This window comes from Salmo salar, chromosome 22 (assembly GCF_965601325.2).
Source record: "Salmo salar chromosome 22, fSalSal1, whole genome shotgun sequence".
Taxonomy (NCBI): domain Eukaryota; kingdom Metazoa; phylum Chordata; class Actinopteri; order Salmoniformes; family Salmonidae; genus Salmo; species Salmo salar.
Window position 1 is genome coordinate 4,858,766 of NC_138312.1, and position 18,326 is coordinate 4,877,091.

At 41.1% G+C, this 18,326-nt stretch overlaps 1 protein-coding gene across 1 annotated transcript in view; it reads left to right on the forward strand.

The window, feature by feature from the left end:
- The window catches only part of unm_sa1614 (un-named sa1614), a 117,436-nt gene extending 107,624 nt beyond the window's left edge, over positions 1-9,812 (forward strand). The window contains exons 27-28 of the mRNA XM_045705329.2: positions 1,638-1,760; positions 4,807-9,812. Coding sequence (XP_045561285.1) covers positions 1,638-1,760; positions 4,807-4,881 — 198 coding nt within the window. The 3' untranslated portion in view covers positions 4,882-9,812. The remainder of the gene's footprint in view (positions 1-1,637; positions 1,761-4,806) is intronic.
- The last annotated feature ends 8,514 nt before the right edge of the window (positions 9,813-18,326 follow it).

An 18,326-nucleotide genomic window follows, 5' to 3' on the forward strand; every position in this document is an offset into this window, starting at 1 on the left:
AAACAAGTCAAAATGAGGCTCAGTAATGTGTGTGGCCTCCACGTGCCTGTATGACCTCCCTACAACGCCTGGGCATGCTCCTGATGAGGTGGCGGATGGTCTCCTGAGGGATCTCCTCCCAGACCTGGACTAAAGCATCCGCCAACTCCTGGACAGTCTGTGGTGCAACGTGACGTTGGTGGATGGAGCGAGACATGATGTCCCAGATGTGCTCATTTGGATTCAGGTCTGGGGAACGGGCGGGCCAGTCCATAGCATCAATGCCTTCCTCTTGCAGGAACTGCTGACACACTCCAGCCACATGAGGTCTAGCATTGTCTTGCATTAGGAGGAACCCAGGCCCAACCGCACCAGCATATGGTCTCACAAGGGGTCTGAGGATCTCATCTCGGTACCTAATGGCAGTCAGGCTACCTCTGGCGAGCACATGGAGGGCTGTGCGGCCCCCCAAAGAAATGCCACCCCACACCATGACTGACCCACCGCCAAACCGGTCATGCTGGAGGATGTTGCAGGCAGCAGAACGTTCTCCACGGCGTCTCCAGACTCTGTCACGTCTGTCACGTGCTCAGTGTGAACCTACTTTCATCTGTGAAGAGCACAGGGCGCCAGTGGCGAATTTGCCAATCTTGGTGTTCTCTGGCAAATGCCAAACGTCCTGCACGGTGTTGGGCTGTAAGCACAACCCCCACCTGTGGACGTCGGGCCCTCATACCGCCCTCATGGAGTCTGTTTCTGACCGTTTGAGCAGACACATGCACATTTGTGGCCTGCTGGAGGTCATTTTGCAGGGCTCTGGCAGTGCTTCTCCTGCTCCTCCTTGCACAAAGGCGGAGGTAGCGGTCCTGCTGCTGGGTTGTTGCCCTCCTACGGCCTCCTCCACGTTTCCTGATGTACTGGCCTGTCTCCTGGTAGCGCCTCCATGCTCTGGACACTACGCTGACAGACACAGCAAACCTTCTTGCCACAGCTCGCATTGATGTGCCATCCTGGATGAGCTGCACTACCTGAGCCACTTGTGTGGGTTGTAGACTCCGTCTCATGCTACCACTAGAGTGAAAGCACCGCCAGCATTCAAAAGTGACCAAAACATCAGCCAGGAAGCATAGGAACTGAGAAGTGGTCTGTGGTCCCCACCTGCAGAACCACTCCTTTATTGGGGGTGTCTTGCTAATTGCCTATAATTTCCACCTGTTGTCTATTCCATTTGCACAACAGCATGTGACATTTATTGTCAATCAGTGTTGCTTCCTAAGTGAACAGTTTGATTTCACAGAAGTGTGATTGACTTGGAGTTACATTGTGTTGTTTAAGTGTTCCCTTTATTTTTTTAAACAGTGTAGTTGGCAACTCCATGTCTTAGTCACCCCCCTAGCATTAGATGCTCAGTTTGAGATCGTTACTTACTCTAATAACAGAAAAATACCCATTTTGACATTTTCCCTGAATCATTACTGTGGGGCATACACCTGTTTTTCTCTACTGGGTGTTTTCCCCCTCAGAACAAATATGTTATTTTGGTTAAGCACAGGTTTGGCTTAGTCACCCTTAGGGATGGTGTAATGTTTTTATTTCCTTACTGGTATGGTGTTTTTCACTCAGTAGTGCTGTTGTGTCTCTATCTGCTTGTTTTCCAGCCCAAGCCAAAAGTGATGCGGGTCCAAGCCATCTATGGCTGTGTGGGTGACCACCATGATGAGCTCACTTTCAACGAGGGCGAGGTATTGGTTGTGCTTGGAGAGGACGATGCTGATTGGTGGGTAGGTACCTCTCAGTTACAGGTAGAAGTTGCCCTCAGACACAGATTTAGTATCAGATTGCCCTCCACAAATCTGTTTTGGCAGTAGGTCAGTGTGTAGGTTCAAAGTTTTGGGGCAACAGCTTAATTGATATAGTAAACAAAATGTGCAAACTGTACCTTTATTTTGACAGGGAAGTCATACTAAGACTAGGGTCTCTTTTACAGATGAGCCCTGCATAAATACATCAAACATAAACAATATACGAAATATATTAAGAAATACAGACACAGTTAACTCAGCTGCTTGCAATTAGCGCTGACCTTAACCATTCATTGAAGGGGTAAACCATTTAGTGATCGGTGTTTAGGAAGGGACTCGTACATTCTGTGTTATCCAGTCTGGTCAATCGTGCGTAGCCACAGGCTTGGGTCTGCTCTGTTTCTGTAGTGTAAATAATCCCAAGGTTTACAAGTCAACATGCACCATTAGAGAGCCAGGGGGGTCAATCTTGTTTCCAAACCGTAACACTCCGTCACATCTGTATAAAAACACTGGGCCCTCAGACTTTTACTGTTGTTACCTCCAGTATCATATTTCCTCTGTCTGTAAAAAGCCAAGTGATTTACAGTAAATCCTCCTCCTTGTGAATTGTGACAGAGATCCCTGTTCAAATCACAAGTTTCCCTTTCCTGTCAGCTAGGGTATCTGTGTGATAATTGACAGAATAATTTACTGATTAAGGAGATGGACATCCAAAAGAGATGCTTGTCAGTTTGCGAAACAAGGTGAATAGTTCGTAGCGGGACAGCTGGAATTGGTTCTGACCAGATTCCTCTCCGTTGACCTTGTTTCATTCAGTCTCCATATCTGCATCAGTGAGTCGTCGACAAAACTTCCAACCAGGCCCTCATAAACCCAGCTGCCCTGGCGAAGAAATACACTACATGGCCAAGAGTATGTGGACACCTGAACATCTCATTCCAAAATCATGGGCAGTAATATGGAGTTTGTTCCCCCTTTGCTGCTGTAACAGCCCCCACTCTTTTGGGAAGGCTTTCCACTAGATGTTGGATCATTGCTGCGGGGACTTGCTTTCATTCAGCCAAAAGTGCATTAGTTGGGCACTGATGTTGGGCAATTAGGCCTGGTTCGCAGTCGGCATTCCAATTCATCCCAAAGGTGTTTGATAGGGTTGAGGTCAGGGCTCTGTGCAGGCCAGTCAATTTATTCCACATTGATCTTGAAAAAACATTTCTGTATAGACCTTGCTTTTTTGTATGGGGGCATTATGCTGAAACAGGAAAGGGCCTTCCCCAAACTGTTGCCACAAAGTTGGAAGCACAGAATCGCCTAGAATGTCATTGTATGCTGTAGCGTTAAGATTTCCCTTCACTGGAACTAAGGGGCCTAGCCCAACTCCACCAAACTTTACAGTTGGCACTATGCAATTGGGCAGGTAGCGTTCTCCTGGCATCCAATAAACCCAAATTAGTCCGTCGGACTGCCAGTTGAAGAAGCGTGATTCATCACTCCAGAAAACGCGCTTCCACTACTCTAGAGTCCAATGGCGGCAAGCTTTACACCACTCCAGCTGACGCTTGGCATTGTGGATGGTGATCTTAGGCTTGTGCGTGGCTGCTAGGCCATGAAAACCCATTCATGAAGCTCCTGAGGAACAGTTATTGTGCTGACATTGCTTCCAGAGGCAGTTTGGAACTCGGTAATGAGTGTTGCAACCGAGGACAGACGATTTTTAAGCGCAACGCGTTTCAGCACTGAGCGGTCCCGTTCTGTGAGCTTGTTGGCCTATCACTTTGCGGCTGAGCCATTGTTGCTCCTAGATGTTTCCACTTCACAATAACAGCACTTACAGTTGTCCGGGGCAGCTTTAGCAGGGCATAAATGTGAGGACCTGACTTGTTGGAAAGTTGGCATCCTATGACGGAACCACGTTGAAAGTCAATGAACTCTTCAGTACGGGCCATTCTACTGACAATGTTTATCTATGGAGGTCGCATGGTTGTGTGCTTGATTTTATACACCTGTCAGCAACGGGTGTGGCTGAAATAGCCGAAGCGGTGTCCACTAATTTCAAGGGGTGTCCACATACTTTCTTTTTTTTAACAGAAGAGTTACAGATTCTGCAATAAAAATGTTAAAGTAATTTCCGATTGAGCCGACATATGCAGAGTTTACCTTGTAAAGCTGAACTTCTGCAATGTGGATTGAATAGTTAAGAAAGAAAACAAAAGTAAGATGGAAAGACAAGTATAGAATGTCTAGTCCAACCCAAAGATCCCCTTTCATACAGGATACAGACCTGGGTTCAAATACATGTGTATTTGAGTATCTGGTATTCAAAATACTTTTTTCTGTGTATTTTAGTATTTTCAAATACACAGCCCGAAAACAATCAAATACTTTTATTAGAGTTTTTGAATGGTTATTTGTAAAAGCAAATAAATGGGTTAAAAGCATGGGACTGTATTTGAGTCAGTATTTTCAAATGCTTTCCATGTGTATTTCCAAATAGATTCCAATATTCAACTACTTGTCTTTTCAAATGTGAAAGTAATTGAAATATTTGAAATAGTATTAGAACCTAGGTCTGACAGGATATAATGTCCATTGTATTCTTTATCTTCTAGAGCTGTGATGTGAACCTGAAACCCCACCTCTTTAAGGAATACCTTAAAGGATAAAGTAATCCTTCTAACCCCCCCCCCCCCCCCTTAAAAGATTTAGATGCACTATTGTAAAGTGGTTGTTCCACTGGATATCATAAGGTGAATGCACCAATTTGTAAGTCGCTCTGCTAAATGACTTAAATGTAATGTAAATGTAATGTTACAATGCCAGAAACCCTATATAGGAGGGCTATAGGATAAACAGCTTCCTCCTCCTCTGGATACTCAATAGGCCATCTGGTCTTCCAATGGAATCTCCCCCCGTAGTCACAAAAGCAGACAACCTGAACTAACAAACATACAAATGGGGTGTAGATGGGTCAACGGTAGAAATATTTTGTGCAACCCATCAATATTTTGTTCTTTTGTCCTCACAGCATGGATACGTTGAGGGCCAGCCAAACAAGAAAGGCCTGTTCCCTTCATCTTTCGTCCATTTGTTGTTTGACTGACACAAGCCAAAAGCTGGAGGACATGTTCTGTAAAGTAACCTGGCAACCTGCCACCCTTCCCAATGACTTCAGGACCAGGCTCAAACTTATTCCATACCTTACCTAATTGTTAACCTATAGATGTAGGGGATAGCGGACCTGGGCTCAGAGATGGTTAACTCTGGACATTCCTTTAATCTCCACTGAGTTCTTAGGGGACCTTTTTTCCTGAACAATGTCTGTTTTTTCTGGTTGTGTTTTGCTTTTCATGTGTTGTGTATTTTAAATGTATATATGAATGTGTAGTTTAATGTGTTTAGTGTATTTTGATGTGTATTGTGCTATACAGGGCTCATCTGGAAAAGAGACCTTGATTTCAGCCATGACTCCCTATCAAAATAAAGGTTAAAGGTGAACCTGAAAAAATACCGAAGGATCATGGGGCACTCCGGAACTTTGGTTCTAATCATGAATGTACGCCGATGGAGAGAACATTGTTTGAACATCACCGCTCAAGTTTTCCTCATCTTGGGGAAGCCATATGTTTACATTTTTTGCTTTGTTTTTTGTGTGACCAAATCTTTATTCATTTTTTTATTTTCTTGAGGGGGTGGGGGGGCTACAGTGGGGGGAAAAAGTATTTGATCCCCTGCTGATTTTATACGTTTGCCCACTGACAAAGAAAGGATCAGTCTATAATTTTAATGGTAGGTTTATTTGAACAGTGAGAGGCAGAATAACAACAACAAAAATCCAGAAAAATGCATGTCAGAAATGTTATAAATTGATTTGCATTTTAATGAGGGAAATAAGTATTTGACCCCCTCTCAATCAGAAAGATTTCTGGATCCCAGGTGTCTTATACAGGTAACGAGCTGAGATTAGGAGCACACTCTTAAAGGGAGTGCTCCAAACCGTAGCTTGTTACCTGTAAAAAAAGACACCTGTCCACAGAAGCAATCAATCAGATTCCAAACTCTCCACCATGGCCAAGACCAAAGAGCTCTCCAAGGATGTCAGGGACAAGATTGTAGACCTACACAAGGCTGGAATGGGCTACAAGACCATCGTCAAGCAGCTTGGTGAGAAGCTGACAACATTTGGTGTGATTATTCGCAAATGGAAGAAACACAAAAGAACTGTCAATCTCCCTCGGCCTGGGGCTCCATGCAAGATCTCACCTCGTGGAGTTGCAATGATCATGAGAACGGTGAGGAATCAGCCCAGAACTACACGGGAGGATCTTGTCAATGATCTCAAGGCAGCTGGGTCCATAGTCACCAAGAAAACAATTGGTAACACACTACGCCGTGAATGACTGAAATCCTGCAGCGCCCGCAAGGTCCCCCTGCTCAAGAATACATATACAGGCCCGTCTGAAGTTTGCCAATGAACATCTGAATGACTCAGAGGACATCTGGGTGAAAGTGTTGTGGTCAGATGAGACCAAAATGGAGCTCTTTGACATCAACTCAACTCGCCATGTTTGGAGGAGGAGGAATGCTGCCTATGACCCCAAGAACACCATCTCCACCGTCAAACATGGAGGTGGAAACATTATGCTTTGGGGGTGTTTCTGCTAAGGGGACAGGACAACTTCACCACATCAAAGGGACGATGGACGGGGCCATGTACCATCAAATCTTTGGTGAAAACCTCCTTCCCTCAGCCAGAGCATTGAAAATGGGTCGTGGATGGGTATTCCAGCATGACAATGACCCAAAACACATGGCCAAGGCAACAAAGGAGTAGCTCAAGAAGAAGCACATTAAGGTCCTGGAGTGGCCTAGCCAGTCTCCAGACCTTAATCCCATTGAAAATCTGTGGAGGGAGCTGAAGGTTCGAGTTGCCAAACGTCAGCCTCGAAACCTTAATGACTTGGAGAAGATCTGCAAAGAGGAGTAGGACAAAATCCCTCCTGAGATGTGTGCAAACCTGGTGGCCAACTACAAGAAACGTCTGACCTCTGTGATTGCCAACAAGGGTTTTGCCACCAAGTACTAAGTCATGTTTTGCAGAGGAGTCAAATACTTATTTCCCTCATTAAAATTTTTGACATGCGTTTTTCTGGATTTTTTTGTTGTTATTCTGTCTCTCACTGTTCAAATAAACCTACTATTAAAATTATAGACTGATCATTTCTTTGTAAGTGGGCAAATGAACAAAATCAGCAGGGGATCAAATACTTTTTTCCCCCACTGTACATGCACCATACATATATTCATATTATTGAATAGTTAAGTCGCATCCAGCCGTGGGCTGCCAATCAAAAATAAGAAAAACATTTTAAAAGCAACACAAATGCAAACTATTAATCACCATGATTTTAACACAGAGCCAACAAGTAACAATACATTTAGTATGTAAAAAATAAAATAAATAAGTGAGCCTGTTTGTATGTTTGGACTTTTATAGATTTGTTTATTTGGATGTGTTGGGCTTTAGCTGGGGTTATTCTTTAGAGTCAAGTGTATTTGTCCAGGCCTCAATTGTTTCTTAATTAGCACCATTCATTCTCACTGTAGATCATTCTAATGGTATAACGTCTAATAGTAACTGTATCTTCTGAGGAATTTGGAGAGAGTGAGGTGATTGCCATTTAGGAGCCAAGATCTTTTTTTTGCGGCAGTGCTGCATGCCAGCAGTGATCATCTCTGATTTATTGAGAGATTCAAGGACCTATCATCATTAAGTAACATAGTATATGCAAAGCAATGAATATTTAAATTCATGCACATACATTTTCTAACTTCGTCCCAGTAGCATTTAACTGCAGGGCACTCCCACATCATATGAAAGAATGTGCCTACCTGATTTAGGGGACACAGTGGACAGTTGGGAGTTGGGGCCTGTTTCATCATAAAACGTTTCCTTGGTGTTAAATACAGTCTGTGAACAAACTTAAAATGTATAAATTGATGGTTTCGGATTGCAGGATGCTGAGGTCATATTTTTTGTTCAAATTCACTTAGATCTGTGGACAATACTTTTTTTTAATGGCTCGCTCAGAATATGAGCTTTCCAAAAGTTGTTTATACAGTGCATTCGGAAATTATTTAGACCCCTTGACTTTTTCCATATTTTGTTACATTCCAGCCTTATTGTAATATGGATTAAGTATTTTGTTTCCCCTCATCAATCTACACACAATACCCCATAATGACAAAGCAAAAACAGGTTTTTAGACATTTTTGCAAATGTATTTAAAATAAAAAATGAAATATGACATTTACATAAGTATATTCAGACTCTTTACTCAGTACTTTTGTTAAGCACCTTTGGCAGCGTTTACAGCCTTGAGTCTTCTTGGGTATGACGCTACAAGCTTGGCACACCTGTATTTGGGGAGTTTCTCCCATTCTTCTCTGCAGATCCTCTCAAGCTCTGACAGGTTGGATGGTGAGCGTCGCTGCACAGCTATTTTCAGGACTCTACAGAGAGATTCAAGTCTGGGCTCTGGCTGGGCCACTCAAGGACATTCAGAAACAAGCCACTACTACATTGTCTTGGCTGTGTGGTTAGGTTCGTTGTCCTGTTGGAAGTTGAACCTTCGCCCTAGTCGGAGGTCCTGAGCGTTCTGGAGCAGGTTTTCATCGAGGATCTCTCTACTTTGCTCCGTTCATCTTTCCCTCGATCCTGACTAGTCTCCCAGTCCCTGCCACTGAAAAACATCACCATGATTCACCATAGGGATGGTGCCAGCTTTCCTCCAGACATGACGCTTGACATTCAGACCAAAGAGTTCAATCTTGGTTTCATCAGACCAGATAATCTTGTTTCTCATGGTCGGAGAGTCCTTTAGGTGCCTTTTGGCAAACTCCAAGCAAGCTGTCATGTGCCTTTTACTGAGGAGTGGTTTCCATCTGGCCACTATACCATAAAGGCCTGATTGGTGGACTGTTGCAGAGATGGTTGTCCTTCCGCAATGTTCTCCCATCTCCACAGAGGAACTCTTGAGCTCTGTCAGGTTCTTGGTCCCCTCCCTGACCAAGGGCCTTCTCCCCCGATTGCTCAGTTTGGCCAGGTGGCCAGCTCTAGGAATAGTCTTAGTGGTTCTTTACTTCTTCCATTTAAGTATGATGGAGGCCACTTTGTTCTTGGGAACCTTCAATGATGCAGACATTTCTTTGGTACCCTTCCCCAGATCTCTGCCTTGACACATCCTGTTTCTGAGCTCTACGGACAATTCCGTCGACCTCATGGCTTGGTTTTTGCTCTGACATGCACTGTCAACTTTGGGACCTTATATAGACAGGTGTGTGTGTACCTTTCCAAATCATGTCCAATCAATTTAATTTACCACTGGTGGACTCCAATCAAAGGATGATCAATGGAAACAGGATGCATCTGAGCTCAACTTCGAGTCTCATATAAAAGGGTCTGAATACTTATGTAAATAAGGTATATTTGTTTTTTGTTTGTAATACATTTGCGAACATTTCTTAACCTGTTTTCGCTTTGTCATTATGGGTGAATTGATGAGATTTTTTTTAAATCCATTTTAGAATAAGGCTGCATGAAGCAAAATGTGGAGGGGTCTGAATACTTTCCTGATATGCACTATATGATATAGAGAGATCAGTCCTTTCGGCAGCCCAGATCATTTATTCATAAATCCCATTATTGGATGGTTGGGTTTCCCAAGGGACTCCATAGGCTAGCATAGTTGAACTAAATTATAATTAGGAAAAAAATGAGTTGCCTGGTAATGTGTGTTTTTCAAATCTTGGAATATTCTCAAAGCATTACTGTCCATGATATCGGCAAGGGTACAGATTCCACATTTGGACCATGGGGGGGAATGCAAAAAGGTCACAAGGTATTATTGTGAAATATTGGAGTATGGGCATGACGTTTTGATTCCCAGTTACACTGAACAGAATTATGAATGCAAGATGTAAAGTGCTGTTCCCATGTTTCATGAGCTGAAATAAAATATCACAGAAATTGTCCATATGCACAACAATATTATTTCTCTCAAATGTTTGTGCACTAATTTGTTTATATCCCTGTTAGTGACCTATTTTATCCTTTGTCAAGATAATCCATAAAGAAGCTGATTAAACATCACTACACAGGCGCACCTTGTGCAGGGGACAATAAAAGACCACTCTAAAATGTGCAGTTTTGTCACGCAACACAATGCCACGTGCAATTGGCATGCTGACTGCAGAAACGTCCACCATACCTGTTTCCAGATAATTTAATGTTAATTTCTCTATCATAAACCGCCTCCAACGTCGTTTTAGATCATTTGGCAGTACGTCCAACCGGCCTCACAACCGCAGACCACATGTAACCACACCAGCCCAGGACCTCCACATCCGGCTTCTTCACCTGCGGCATAATCAGAGGGGGGAGTGTGGGGTGCTGAGCAGTATTTCTGTCTGTAATAAATGTATTTTGTGGGAAAAAAACACATTCTAGTTGGCTGGGCTTGGCTACCCAGTGGTTGAACCTGGCTTCCAAGTGGGCCTATGCCCTCCGAGGCCCATCCATGGCTGCGCCCCTGCCCAGTTATGTGAAATCCATAGATTAGGGCCTAATTCATTCATTTCAATTGACAGATTTTCCTTATATGAACTGTAAATTGTTATGTTTATTTTTGTTCAGTATACATTGTTTCAAAATGTTGAGCCAAATAGAGATTGTGTGAGCAATAATGGGACCAAAGAGTAGTTAAGGTATATATCATTGAAGACCACCTCTTCCTCTTTGTAAGTTTGTTAATTTTATCCGGGATCGCTTACCTTGACATATATATTCCGAAACTGCACAATAGCCAGAAGGGGGAGACAAGAGAAGCATTGACCTACAGAAATTCAGCCGTGGCAATATATATTTATTTTGACAATAGATATTCTGCCGACTAACACTAGAACCATCATAGGCCACTGACGTTTGATTTCGTAAATAAAAAATCACACCCCAAATAACCTTTGTCCTGCTCTTTCCCTGACTTTTCCTAAATGTTTGTATAAAAATTCTGACAGTTGAGAAAAAAATAATTGATGTGGAGCCTTTTCACCTGTTTTCTTCACACCTATTATCTACATAACATGCCAAGACAATGCTCTAGGACGTTGGTACCCAGTCAGGAACTAAAGCGTCTCTCTCTCCTCATTGAATGAATGACGAATGGATGATAATTGTGCATGTTACTTCACAATTGAATTTAAATTAAGCCTAACTAGATGATGAGGAGCGTGAAGAGGTTGTTTTAATTTAGAAATACAATAGTGGAATGAGTTTGTTATGCCTATTTATCAGCGTTAGCACTTATGTTTATAGCAAATAATTATATTTTCTTTTACGTTTTACTTTGTAAAAAATAAGCTATTATGGGACTGTTTTATTTACTGTAACTATTACTAATCAAATTTATTGTAAGGTAAAAATGAAAACATGGTACGTGTTGCAGTAGTCTTTTAGAATAATGCAAAACATATCCTTCACTCTTGTTATCGAAGTTGATGAGCAAGGGGAAGCAAATGATGCCAGTCAGCCTGCACAGCCGGCCCATCGAAACTATACCTACGCTATACCAAAACTAATTCCACACATAAGAGTTTGCCTATAAACAAAATTAAATTGGCAATAGTCAGATGACTGACAGAATTATCAGTTGTCAAATTGCACATGAAGAGAGGGGCAGGGGCGAAAATCTGATATCAACTTTGGGGGGGACAATTACATGACATTTTCTCAAGAGCAATTCCTGAGGGGGACACCAAAAGTAGTGCTGTAACACATAGCCTACATTGTAATATGGTAAATGTATATTGAGGAACCAAAGAAATAAGGTGTTTGCCGTACTCCTAACTACCGGTACCCAAAACTACACAACTACTCATAACAGCAATACCATTGCCTTTAACAAATCTTAGTTCAGTCACCAGTTTAAGTTGAGAGTGGGGGTATCCATGGCATTTTCCAATTATGTTCCTATTTTACAAGTCAAAGAAATTGAGAACCTTTCATAATGTTGCCAAACAAAGACTCAACAAACTTACCTGAGACTCCGTCTCTGCCAGTCTGTCCCTGCATATCTGTCCCCAACTCTGCTGTCTGTGTGCCATCTGTTGCCTGCTCTGCCTAATGACATCATTGTGAAACATTTCCATTAGAATTTCATTTCTTTCTTATGAACATTTTATCAACTAGTCTTTGAGATATTAGGCTACTAGGGATCTTACTTTGCGTTTTGGTGTACTGAAAAATACTCTGATGTCCGTCTTTTATTTTTCTGCCATTTTTCTACCTGGCTGGCTACACACACACACAGTGTGTAGGTTATTTACAGTAGGAGATGGGCTTCTATCATCTTATCTTTTATCATTCTATTTGGGCTTCGATCTAAAAGGTAGCTAGCAAATGTGAAACGGATTAAAATGACAAGTTGACAGCTGTATGAGTTCACCATTTACACAACATATGCTGCAACCTTTTGTAATTTTAATAGTTTGTTTCATATTGGCTGGCTTCCAACAATAGCTGAATTTGCAAAGCAAGCGAGCACCAATTCCGTTTCAGTGGTGTTTGCTATAATCTTTGCTACCCGGGTTAAATCAAATAAATAAATAAAAGTTCCCTTGCGACAATTTAGCTTTTGCAACGAGACCATTAAATATATTTAAGACAATGGTAGAAGAAGAGTGTAGTTCTGTTCAGTTTGGACTTCAGTTTATCGCTAACCTTATCACAGGGACTTTGAAGCACTAACTTACATCATCTGCATGCTGATCTCGGAATAAATTGACGATAGCAAAGATTCCATCTTTGACGAGGCCACGTAAATGGAATAGGTACTAGCTAGCTTAATAGTTAATATTTGCATGCGAGCTCTGCATATTCAGCTAGTGTGTGTGCGCGATTGACTGGATTAACTTTACGTCAGTTACGTTCATTGAGTGCCTTTCAGACAGTAGACACGACCCCTCTGTTACCTTGCCAGTGGATCAAACCATTGTGAGGAAAAGGGTGGGGGGGTCGCAATCTTTTGAAACTTAAAAACACGCTATTAAGTGTCTATAATCAGCACAATTGCTTTCATTGCGTATTATTAATATTATTTAAATTACATAGTTATGTTTCAGTGATATATTGGGGGGGACAAATCATATTTTTCCCAGGATGGGGGGGTCGTGTCCCCCCGTCCCCCCCGGAATTTCCGCCCCTGGAGAGGGGTGCATCTTGTAATGCACTTTATCAAATCCTCCTTCAGTCACATGCAGGTAACTTTTTGATTTCCATATAGTATGGGAAACAGCATATTCTGCAGTTTCTATGACACTTACCTTTGTCAAATAGTTCTCAGCTCTATTTCCAAACTTCACTTTTTCCAAGAGTATCTGCACTGTCCATGCGTTTAGAACATGACCGCTTGTGTGGCAGCATTGCTCTGGCTACTAAGCAGACCAACATAATAAACGTAAAATTCACTATTCTGTTTTCTTTTAAACACATTTTCTTATTTCCACATGTTTCTTTAGACCTGGCAAAATGAAATTATAATGGACTTCTTGAACTAGTGTTTTTTTTTTTACTTATAGCCCTGGAGTAACATAAACTAATGAATTCTATGTTATTTGAAAGAATAGTTTTTTAGTTTTCTAATGTTACCTAAGACATTTATAAACACAACAAAAGTATTATTCTTCCCATAGCATGTATGAAATGTATTTATTAGACTGTTAGAATGTTGATACGTCATTGGCCAGGATGTGTCGAAAATTGGCTTTAGGCCTACATGTTTAATAGGACTTTATAGAAAAATGCAAAACATATCATTGACTATCTAAACAAATAACTATTTTATTTTTACAATAATATATTTCCACAAATATTTCTTCATACAAGTCATGCTTTACAATTGTTTAAGCACTATTTATCAAGCCTTGGTGCTTATGTTTGCATTCGATGCGTATGGTAAATGGGACGCCCGACAACGTTCTCAACGTTCTCTGACAGGTACTTATAGGCTGAAAGGCCAATCGGTTCTAGTATTAAAACAACTGGGATGTTAGTCTGTCTACTGAGGTCGGATTGAATACAGCGTTCTGTTAAAGTTTCTGGTTGCATCTAAGGAAGGAAATATATTTACTCCCAAATATTTCAAATGGGAAACGATTGAGATTCCATAGGTAGATATGGAGTCCTCCATCGGTGTCTTGAGAAGCAGTAGGACAGATTTGGTTGGATTTATTTTATAACTTGAGATGGAGCTAAATTTGTCTAAGATTTTAAAAGCATTTGGGAGGGATTGAGATACATTGTCTAGATAAAGTAAGATATTGTCGGTGTATAATGAGATGATGTGATCCATAGAGTTGAGAGATATTGGTGTAATAGTTTAACAAACCGGCTTTGGCACGGATGTATCAACTTGGCAAAGTAAGTTGCCAGGCTGTATCACATCCGGCTGTGATTGGGACTCCCATAGGGCAGCGCACAATTGGCCCAGCGTTGTCCGGGTTTGGCCGGGGTAGGCCATCATTTTAAATAAGAATTTGTTCTTAACTGACTTGACTAGTTAAATAAAGATTACATTTCAAAAAAATAAAAATTAAAAGTTTCGGTACGGGACGACATAATAAATAAAACAAGTTTGTTTATCAAAGCTAGGGGGGCGATAGTGAGAACACTGGGTTGCATCCTTACCTTTTTTCTTTAATAAAAGCGAAATTAGTGTTGTATTTACATTCCTTCCAAATGAACCGTTGTGAACGGCTGTGTTAATAATTTCAAGTAACAGTGGCCTTAATTGGTTTGAAATGTTAAATAAACCTCAGGAGGAATACCCTTCCAACCAGATGATATGCCTTTATTCATGTTATCCAATGCCCTTTTTGAGTTTATGGAGAGAGATTTGAGCTCCCAGCAAGCCAGCTTCCTCAGTTGAGAGGAGGAGTTCTTATTTCTTTTAAAAAGGACTCGTCTGGCTTGGTGTGGATTTACAATCAGAGGTGTACAATTCTTTATAAAAACGGGAGAATCTTTGGTTGATTAATTTGGGTGCTGATAGTAATTTATTGAATCAGATGGCTCATTCATCACAAAACCCACTGATATTGCCAATTACTTTAATGATTTTTTCATTAGCAAGATTAGCAAGCAAACTAAGGCATGACATGCCAGCAACAAATGCTGACACTACACATCCAAGTATAACGGATCAAATTATGAAAGACAAGCGTTGTAATTTTGAATTCTGTAAAGTGAGGGTGGAAGAAGTGAAAATGATTTGTCTATCAACAATGACAAGCCACCGGGGTCTGACAACTTGGATGGAAATTTACTGAGGATAATACCAGATGATATTGCCACTCCTATTTGCCATATCTTCAATCTAAGCCTACTAGAAAGTGTGTGCCCTCAGGCCTGTTGGGAAGGCAAAGTAATTCCGCTACCCAAGAATAGTAAAGCCCCCTTTTACTGGCTCAAATAGCCAACCAATCAGCCTGTTACCAACCCTTAGTAAACTTTTGGGGAAATTGTGTTTGACCATGTACAATGCTATTTTACTGTAAACAAATTGACAACATACTTTCAGCATGCTTATAGGGAAGGACATTAAACAAGCACGGCACTTACACAAATGACTGATGATTGGCTGAGAGAAATAGATAAGACGATTGTGGGAGCTGTTTTGTTAGACTTCAGTGCTACTTTTGACATTATCGATCCTAGTCTGCTGCTGGAAAAACATGTGTTATGGCTTTACACCCCCTGCTATATTGTGGATGAAGAGTTACCTGTCTAACAGAACACAGAGGGTGTTCTTTAATGGAAGCCTCTTCAACATAATCCAGGAGGAATCAGGAATTCATCAGGGCAGCTGTCTAGGCCCTTTACTTTTTTCAATCTTTACTAATGACATGCCACTGGCCTTGAGTAAAGCCGGAGTGTCTATGTATGCGGATGACTCAACACTATACACGTCAGCTACTACAGCGAAATCACTGCAACACTTAACAAAGAGCTGCAGTTAGTTTCAGAATGGGGGCAAGGAATAAGTTAGTCCTTAATATTTCAAAAACGTAAACCATTGTATTTGGGACAAATCATTCACTAAACCCTAAACTTCAACTAAATCTTGTAATAAGTTGTATGGAAATTGAGCAAGTTGAGGTGACTGCTTGGAGTAACCCTGTCATGGTAAAAACATGTTGATACAGTAGCTAAGATGGGGAGAAGGCTGTCCATAATAAAGCGCTGCTCTGCCTTTTTAACACTATCAACAAGGCAGGTCCTACAAGCTCTAGTTTTAAGGCACCTGGACTACTGTTCAGTCATGTGGTCAGGTGCCACAAAGAGGGACCTCAAATTACAATTAGCTCAGAACAGGGCAGCATGGCTGGCACTTAAATGTACACAGAGAGCTAACGTTAATAATAATATGCATGTAAATCTCTCCTGGTTCAAAGTGGTGAGGGATTGACTTCATCACTACTTGTTTTAGTAAGAAGTGTTGACATGCTGAACGCTTTGAGCTGTCTGTCTAAACTACTAGCACACAGCTCGGACACCAATGCATACCACAAAAAAGTCTTCACAATCCCCAAGTCAAGAACACATTTACATTTTTTTTTTTACATTTTAGTCATTTAGCAGATGCTCTTATCCAGAGCGACTTATAGTAGTGAATGCATTTTTTTTGCTGGCCCCCCGTGTGAATCGAACCCACAACCCTGGTGTTGCAAACACCATGCTCTACCAACTGAGCTACAGCTACAGAACACACTGGGAGTTGCACGGTACTACATAGAGCCATGGCTACAGGGAACTCTATTCCACATCAGGTAACTAATGCAAGTGGTAGAATCAGATGAAAAAAACCCTGATACAAATACACCTCATGGAGCAGCAGGGACTGTGAAGAGACATACAGGCACAGACACACATACACATGATAAGACACGCACTACACACACGTACACATGGATTTTGTATTGTAGATAAGTGATAGTAGAGTAGTGGCCTGAGGGAACACAATGTGTTGTGAAAAGTGTTATGAAATGTAATGTCACGTAATATTTGATATTCTATATAACTGTTTTAATGTTGCTGGACCCCAGGAACAGTAGCTGCTGTCAGGGGATCCTTAATAAATACAAATGCAACTTCACTTGATTCCAATTCAATAGTTGCAATATCCGCTAAGTCTAACTCAGTGGATGGCAAATTCTGCTCTGTCTTATCAATAGATTTAGTTGTGTCTTGACTTTGTAGAGAGTATACTCTACCTGGTCTGAAATGTGTGTTTGTTGAGAAGGCTCTTACGTCATTAGCAACTTTTCCAATACTGATCTCTTTAATTGTGATTTATTTATTATTATTATTATTTATTCTATTCCAGATGTAAATGCAGTGGCATTGTTTTTAATAAAACCTTTGATGGCGTCTCATAAAATCCAAGGATCATCGACTGAATTTTTGTTAATCAATTCTATTTTCTTGAAGGAAATAGAGGAGTCGATAATAGTACGAAATCCATTCGGGAGAATGTTTTGTGCCTGTTTGAATAAAAATTGTATTATTTTGCTATAGGGTTATGAGCTCACCAGGTATCATTGAGGTGGTAATTGGAGAGTATATGTTGGAGAACCTTGGTTGCCTGTTTATTGTAGTTGGTCTTATTAGATTTGTCCCGCATGTCCAGAATGGCGTTCATATCTGTCCCAATAATCAGTTGGAATTAAGTTAATTCTAACAATATCCAGTTCAGAGAATAAAACAATTTAGGATCATTTGAATTTGGAGCATACACATTAATAAAGGCCATTTTCTTTCTATTATGGGTACATTTAAGGAAAATGATTCTGCCTTCTTGGTCTTTGCTTTTTAACCTCTATGGGATTGGTGTCCCTAAACCAAGACAGTTGTTGCTAACGTGTGCTAATGTGACTAGAATGACATTGCAAACAACAGCCAACTTTCCGGGATATAGACATGTCTTATATGGGCAGAAAGCTTAAATTCTTGTTATTCTAACTGCGGTGTCCAATTTACAGTAGCTATTACAGTGAAAAATACCATGCTATTGTTTGAGGAGTGTGCACAACAACGAAACACTTTTAGCATGGCAACTGGTTTGATACATTCCCTTCTGAAGGTAAATAATGTACTTACATTCAGTAATCTTGCTCTGATTTGTCATCCTGACGGTCCCAGAGATAAAATGTAGCATAGTTTTGTTTGATAAAATCAATTATATTCAAATAAAGGAACTGGGTTCTACAGTTTGAACCCCTGTTCTCTCTGGCCCCACACCCACCTCGCCCGGCCATCAAATGTGTGAATGTTAGTGTCTTTTCTGTAAGGAAGCTAATTATCAATCAATCAATCAATCAATCAATCAAATGTATTTATATAGCCCTTCTTACATAAACTGATATCTCAAAGTGCTGTACAGAAACCCAGCCTAAAACCCCCAAAAGCAAGCAATGTGGGTGTAGAAGCACGGT